The sequence below is a fragment of the Hippoglossus stenolepis genome, chromosome 2 (assembly GCF_022539355.2).
Source record: "Hippoglossus stenolepis isolate QCI-W04-F060 chromosome 2, HSTE1.2, whole genome shotgun sequence".
Taxonomy (NCBI): domain Eukaryota; kingdom Metazoa; phylum Chordata; class Actinopteri; order Pleuronectiformes; family Pleuronectidae; genus Hippoglossus; species Hippoglossus stenolepis.
The window spans coordinates 32,089,656-32,097,590 of NC_061484.1; the positions used below are offsets into that span (position 1 = coordinate 32,089,656).

General features: G+C 42.6%; 1 protein-coding gene across 1 annotated transcript in view; it reads left to right on the forward strand.

Moving 5' to 3' along the window:
• LOC118117875 (B-cell receptor CD22-like) overlaps positions 1 to 7,935 on the forward strand; it is a 620,655-nt gene that overhangs the window by 601,460 nt on the left and 11,260 nt on the right. Inside the window, exons 2-10 of the mRNA XM_047343506.1 lie at positions 177 to 258; positions 648 to 708; positions 2,167 to 2,245; positions 2,691 to 3,047; positions 3,183 to 3,401; positions 4,350 to 4,706; positions 4,779 to 5,009; positions 6,127 to 6,387; positions 7,209 to 7,459. Of these exons, the coding sequence (XP_047199462.1) occupies positions 2,191 to 2,245; positions 2,691 to 3,047; positions 3,183 to 3,401; positions 4,350 to 4,706; positions 4,779 to 5,009; positions 6,127 to 6,387; positions 7,209 to 7,459 (1,731 nt within the window). The 5' untranslated portion in view covers positions 177 to 258; positions 648 to 708; positions 2,167 to 2,190. The remainder of the gene's footprint in view (positions 1 to 176; positions 259 to 647; positions 709 to 2,166; positions 2,246 to 2,690; positions 3,048 to 3,182; positions 3,402 to 4,349; positions 4,707 to 4,778; positions 5,010 to 6,126; positions 6,388 to 7,208; positions 7,460 to 7,935) is intronic.

Sequence of the window (7,935 nt, forward strand, 5' to 3'; positions counted from 1 at the left end):
GTGTGAGGCCCAGAACACACAAGGACGTAGTGAGGCCACCTTACCTCTGACTGTTGCAGCAGGTGAGTCATGTGAAGTCCTAACACCTTTAAAGGTTCTGGAGCTGTGGATTGACTTTAGCTCCGAGTCAAACATCCTGCAACATTCCCTGTTCATCCATTGTGTGATTTCTCCAGGTGCATGGAAATCAGCAGTGACTGGAACAACCACAGCTCTTCTCCTGGTGGTCATACTCCTCGCTGTCTTCCTGTGGATCAGGTGACTCAGTCACACAGTGACGCTACTGAATAGAAACATACAGTTCGTAATAAGACCTCACAGGCAAGTCTGAATAGAGGCTGGATTTTCTAAATAAAAGCACCCACATGGTTAGAGGAGAGAAACTTATTGCATGTCACAAAAATACAAACTACCACAAACAGGAACCAAGTTCTACACACACACACACACACACACACACACACACACACACACTGACTCCTCTGATCGCCTCTCTCTCTCTCTCTCCCTCTCTCTCTCTCTCTCTCTCTCTCTCTCTCTCTCTCTCTCTCTCTCTCTCTCTCTCTCTCTCTCTCTCTCTCTCTCCGTTCTTTCTCTGCAGGAGTTTTCTAGTTCATCCAACTGTTTATTTCTTTCCTCTCATCTAGAAGAAACAAGTCCTTCACACAACAACGTGAGTGCGGTGAGAGACCAGAAGACAGAGCGCAGGTAAATGAATAGTTTCATTTAAAAGCACTTGATCTCCACTCTTCAAGGCTGCCTCATTAACCGGTGGCGTTCTGCATCATTGTGATTTGATGAGAAGGGTCAGACCATGAATGTCTTGGGAGGTCATATTCCTTTACTCTAACAAAAAGCTTAAACTCCATAAGGGAGAAACTGACTGGATCTCTTATGCCTCTGTGCCGGCGACAGCCAATGGCCGGAGGCGTTATGTTTACAGGTTGTCCGTCTGTCCGATGGTGACTGTGGAGGTCAAAGGTCAAGGTGACTGTGACCTCCCTGAACCATTTTTAGCCTCATGAACAGATTGAGAGAATCATTTCAAATTTGGCACAAATGTTCACTGACACTCATGAATGACCTGATTGGTCAAAGGTCAAGGCCACAGTGGCCACACCAACATGTTCTGGGCCTTTTGAACATGATATCTCAAATCTGCCTTTAAGGAATTTCTTGAAACTTTGACTTAAAGATGAACAGATTGGATTTTGTCACGATGGTCTCATATGAGGCAAGAAATAAATGTATGAATATTGAAACTGCACTGGTTGGAGGAGGCGCACAACCGAAGGGCAGTAATTCTAGTTAGGGAGTAAAATGTAGAGTGAATGTTTCATGGTGGTGACACCGGGTTCATCTGTTAAGAAGATGAGCTGGTGACCAGCAGGGAAAAACAGAAAGCTCCAAGATCACTGCTGCCATCACAGTTTGATTCAGCAGAGTAGGATCAGGCCCACAACAAAGAGAAACTCTCAGTACCCAACAAAGTTAAAGAGTAAGACACAGATTCCAGCCTGATCCCAGCTAGTATTTTACTGTACGAACAAATTTCAGCAGCGGCCCACACACAACCAGCAGAGCCGCACGATGACGTTAATTACCCTTCGGTTTACAAGGAATGTTCATGTTGTGTTCTACTCTTGATATACAGCAGCATAGTGCGTGCAGGGTGTGTTCTCCGGTGCCACATAGTGGACACAGGAAGCATGTACACAGCTGCACACGCCACACCGGAATTAGCATCTTTCTCAATCGTGCAGTGTCGGACGGTTGAGAAAAGTAAACCACTGCGTCAACTGGCTGGATCGAGGGGGGGGCAGGCCTGTTCAACGCTGCTTACAGCTTTAGTTGAGGAAGATTCAGGTTTGGTATGAACAGCCACTAAAGTCGTTTCTCACACTCTGTAAAATGAAGAAATTCACAGTTTGTACAAAACACAAGTTACTTCTTTATTTTAGGTTTAATCTAACACCATCTGGCTCAGCAAGCATGTAAGTGGAAAGAGGAAGGAAGGGGGGTGTTTAACAGTTTAAATTTATCTTTCTCTTACAGAATCTGTCTTTATTCTCAGACTCTTCTGTGTTGTAGGTAGACGTGTCTGTGATGTGACTGAGTTTCATCTTGTGCACATTATTTATCTGTGGACGTTTTTATTGTTTGAAGTCACAGACGAGAGCAGCAGCTACTATGAGTGTAACTGCAGCAGCGAGTGGATTTGTTGTCCTTCTTCTCACTGTGACAGGTACTGTACGTCTACATTCATGTTTCACTCTATTTTACACTCGGACTTCTGATTCACCTGAAGTGAGTTTGAGAAAGAAAGTAAAAATATAAATGAACCATTCATTCATTTTCAGATCACCACCTGTAAAGTGATGCAGAAAGAAAATATATGAAGGAATTATCATCAGTATTATTTTGTATCTTTGTTTTGAAAAATTCAGGCAGATCAAGGTTTCTCTCGACGAGAGTCTGAAATATTATTATTATTATTATTATTATTATTATTATTATCATCATGACTGAGTTCCTCTCCTCTCGATGCAGGAATTGTCATCAGTGTGTGGAGTCATCAGTTGAAATGCTATGGAATGCTGCTCATGGAAATGTGTTTCTTTTCTACAGAAAGTAAAAAGTAAACTAAGTGTTCTCTGGTGTCGTTATGAATCTGATTCTCTGTGTTACAGTGGTACAGTGTGAGAATGGCTGGGATGTGAGTTACACTTCTACTGAGATCTGTGCCGTCAGAGGATCAACAGTGGACATTACCTGTACCTACACATACCCATCCACATTTAATAACCATGATACTACAGTTCAGGAAACTTTCTGGTTCATTCAAGAGAGTAATGGGATTCACGTTGATCTTAGGACTGATCCGGAGTATTCAGGTCGTGTGGAGTATCTCTGTGGAAACAACAAGTGCACTCTGAGAATCTCTAACCTGAGAGAGAGCGACTCAGCTGTGTACAAGTTCAGGTTCACAACAAACCAACCTACTGGGAGTTTAACTGGTTCAGCTGGAGTCACTCTGTCTGTCACAGGTAACATTTACATCTGAACATTCATTCATTTATTTCCCCATCTTGTTTGGTTCACTTGAGTGTGTCTGTGCACTTTTATATGCATGTGTGTGTTGTCAGTTTGGACTAAAATGAATTCCTTATTCTCACACACAGATTTGCATGTGCAGGTGAGCACATCAGTGAAGTCTGACACTTATTACCATGCAGAGCTCAGGTGTCAGAGCAGTTGTCGTCTTCCTGATCATCTGAACTACGTCTGGTACAGGAATCAACAGAAGAAGATAGGAGTATCTTATACAGGTTATTTGTATTCTGCAGACAGAGTTTCCTGTGCTGTTAAAGGACACAAGGATTTCCGCTCTCCGTCAATGTGTGAGTTTAATCTACAGTATTTCACTAACAGCACCATCTGCTGGAGTATTTGAGATAATGCATTGTACCATAACTTCATGTGTCTTTAAATACTTTTGTCTGCATGGGCACATTGAACTCTTGGGATACTACTGTCAGTACTGACAAACTAGTGTAGTACTAGTACTAGTATTCTGCTTGTGTAAATAAAGATTGAAGACATGACTGCTCCCCAGAAGTGAAGCCAAAGCATCTTGATCACCCCCTGGTGGCTGGCTGCAGTATAGAACATACATCCTGTCTCCTCCATGTTAGTGGATGGAACATGGACCATTCTAAAAAGTCAAATACATTTTTCTCAAAGATGGTTTCTGTCATTTTAGGTCGTTCTTATCACACTCTATTGTTCATGTTTCTCATAAGTTTGGTTTTAATTAGTTATTTGATGATATTAAAATTAGATTAAACTTCATGATTGACAGCTGAAGCTGACTCAGGATTGGTCGAGCTCATGTATGGGCGGGACCTTGATACTGTGGCTCCATCTCCAGATCACTACTGTGCAGACTGTGGTTCCAAATGTGAAAGATGGCAGCGTTGGTATCCAGGATATTTTGGCTTCATTTCTGGAGAGTGGGAGGAAGTGGAGACGTGTCGTCCATCTTTGGTCGACTCTGCATAAAAGATACAGATCATTTCCTCCATATTGGCCAGTTTGCTCCATTATAAGAGCAACTTCTACAAGGTCCCTCATGTTCCTCACCTCCAACAGTGTGTTTCTCCCTCACACTGAAGTCTAAAGGGCACTTCCCTGTGTTTTTTGTGAACTGAAAGTTTCCTCATCTTGGCATCGTCATCATCTTAAAATGAAAACCTGCCGACTGGTGATTCACCAGAGAAAATACATGGAGTTAGTTTTATAAATGTATAAGTTTATCTTGTGATTCTCTGATGTGCTCTGTGTTACAGTGGTAAGGAGTCAGAATGGCTGGAATGTGAGTTACACTTCTACTGAGATCTGTGCCTTCAGAGGATCAACAGTGGACATTACCTGTACCTACACATACCCATCCAGGTTGAATCACCTTGATACTACAGTTCAGAAAACTTTCTGGTTCATTCAAGAGAGTAATGGGATTCACGTTGATCTGAGTACTGATCCGAAGTATTCAGGTCGTGTGGAGTATCTCTGTGAAAACAACAAGTGCACTCTGAGAATCTCTAACCTGAGAGAGAGCGACTCAGCTGTGTACAAGTTCAGGTTCACAACAAACCAACCTACTGGGAGTTTAACTGGTTCAGCTGGAGTCACTCTGTCTGTCACAGGTAACATTTTCATTAGAGTCAGTTTGAAATGTTAGTGTGTATGTTGAAATAAAATAACATGTTTGTTCACAGACCCTCAGCTCCAGGTACATGTGAGGAGATCAACAGCCAATCCATATTCTACCTGGACAGAGCTGACCTGTCACAGCAGGTGTCAGCTCCCTGATCATCTTTCCTACGTTTGGTACAATAACAAGAAACTTGTTGGACGAAAAAAATACTTTCACCTCCGACACTTTAATGCTGAAGACAGCTATCACTGTGCTATAGAAGGACATGAGCGTTTCCCTTCTCCTACATTGTGTGAGTTTACTCCTCCTCATGAAGCTACAATAATGTGGAAATAATTAAAATTTTAGCTTTTAACAAATAATACAGACAGTGTTTTGATTGTATTCTCATCCTGTGTGTTTAATATAAATTCTCCTTCAGATGCTCCAAAGGTTCCCACTGTGTCAGTGAGTCCCTCTGGTGAGATCATGGAGGGCAGCTCAGTGACTCTGACCTGCAGCAGTGTTGCTAACCCAGCAGCTAAATACACCTGGTACAAGAGAAGTGGAGATAAACAAGTTCAACCTCTCAGTGAAGAGACACAATTTGTCCTCAGCTCCATCCGGTCGTCAGACTCTGGAGAGTATTACTGCACAGCTGAGAATGAGCTGGGAAGGAGTTCAGCAAACATCTCTATTACTGTGACATGTGAGTGAAACACAGGTTATTAAGTGAAGATATATTGAATCTGTCCCATTCTTTGTCCTTTACATTTTAAATGTGCAGATATGGGTCGTTTGACTTCTGCCCCATAAATATTCACAGTCAGACCATCAGCAGCACAAAGAGGAATCCACCCAGCGTCTGTTAAAACATCCATAAAGCTTTCACCATCCTCAGTAAACTTAAAAGATATTTCCTTCACTGTGCACATTCACGTGACGATGAAACAGCTCTCAGCAGACAGACAGTGGTGAAAACAAAACCCTGCTCCTGTGCACACGTCACACATACACCTCCCAGCAGGGGGAGCAGTGGCTCATTAACATTTTAAGAGACACGCCCACAAACAGGCCACTCTGAACAGGGCTCTTCACACGTTTTATTAGGAAGAAACTCTGTCTAATTGTGGAAAAGGGTCAGAATATGTCACGTTTAAGTCCACGTTACAAACTGGACTATGGTTTGGAAATCTGTGGACATTCAGGGGAGTCTGGAAACAGTAGTGCAACAGGAAATCATTGAAAAAAACCTCTCACTTAACAACAAGAAGAATTTACCTGTGTCAGTTTAACAACTTTGCTGTTGTAACTCAGTGCCTCCACTCACCTGAGCACCTTTGACTTTAACACATCATATCATATATGTCCCCAAATGTTAAACACAATGTCTGTCATCTGTTATCATCATTCTGTTTTCACACATACAGACGCTCCAAAGCCTCCCTCTGTGTCAGTGAGTCCCTCTGGTGAGATCATGGAGGGCAGCTCGGTGACTCTGACCTGCAGCAGTGATGCTAACCCAGCAGCTAATTACACCTGGTACAAGGAGAACCGAACTCTGCTTCAAGGACCAGAGGGCGTTTATCGTCTCTCCTCCATCAGCTCTGGGGACAGCGGGGTCTACTCCTGCAAGTCTGAGAATCAGTACGGACGGATCAACTCCACGTCTCTACACTTAGACGTCCAGTGTGAGTAGAAAACATCCACATATCCATGAAACCCAGCACTGTCTCGCAAATCTTATAGAAAGTTCCTGGGTCCGCCCCCTTATCTGGATTCACACCAAACTTTCCTGAGTTCTTCCCTGACCCGTACCTCATCCTACCTTCAGGTTTCATGCTAATCGACTCAGTAGTTTTTGTGTAATCTTGCTTAAAATCAACAACCAACAAACAAACGGACTGGGGTGAAAACATCTGTTGTTGCATAGCTACACTATATGACGTCATTTTCTAAACTCATAGTGACGACATTCCCACCATATGATCATAGATTATTTTTCAGTGTATATAAGCTTCAGGTCGTCTCTATAGTCCTATTAGAGGCAGGAATACAGCAGATAGGCAGTTTTAAGGATGCATGATGTAAATCTCTAACTTCTTTGTGACATTACTTATAAGTCATCTATCCATTATATGATGGGGAATAATGTTCTGATCAGTATATGATTTAGTCTCTCTGCTATTTGTGGAAATATCTTGGAAAATGTGTCTTTTGGGTCAAATCTTTGCTCATCTTGACCTCTGACCTTTGACCGATCAGCTGAAAAGTTAATATTCACTATAATATTCAGTAAGTTTGGTTCATGTGTTGAGTTATTTTGTACATTCACACACACGGGCTGAAAACAAAACCCTCAGTACCTGCTTCTGTCTGTGCTGGCGCCCCGGGTTAATAATGATCATCTATATTTAAGTAGCACTTATCAAAACCAGAGATTGAAAAGTTCTTCACTTTGGTTATTGAATATTTCTGAGTTGATTTCATGATCTTGCATGTTTTACACCAGACGCTCCAAAGCCTCCCTCTGTGTCAGTGAGTCCCTCTGGTGAGATCATGGAGGGCAGCTCGGTGACTCTGACCTGCAGCAGTGATGCTAACCCAGCAGCTAATTACACCTGGTCCAAGGAGGACGAGGACTCACCAAAAGCATCAGGACAAATCTTCACCATCACTAATATCACAGCTGAACATGGTGGAAAGTATCAGTGTGAGGCCCAGAACACACAAGGACGTAGTAAGGCCACCTTACATCTGACTGTTGGAGCAGGTGAGTCATGTGAAGTCCTAACACCTTTAAAGGTTCTGGAGCTGTGTATTGACTTTAGCCTGACTTTCTTTGTCCTTTACATTTTAAATGTGCAGATATGGGTCGTTTGACTTCTTCCCCATAAATATTCACAGTCAGACCATCAGCAGCACAAAGAGGAATCCACCCAGCGTCTGTTAAAACATCCATAAAGCTTTCAGCATCCTCAGTAAACTTGAAAGATATTTCCTTCACTGTGCACATTCATGTAACGAGCAAACAGCTCTCAGCAGACAGACAGTGGTGAAAACAAAACCCTGCTCCTGTGCACACGTCACACATACACCTCCCAGCAGGGGGAGCAGTGGCTCATTAACAGTTTAAGAGACACGCCCACAAACAGGCCACTCTGAGAACTCAGAACTCTTCAAAACGTTTTATTAGAAAAGAAACTGTCTTTATATTTAGCAAACATGACAAAAAGTTG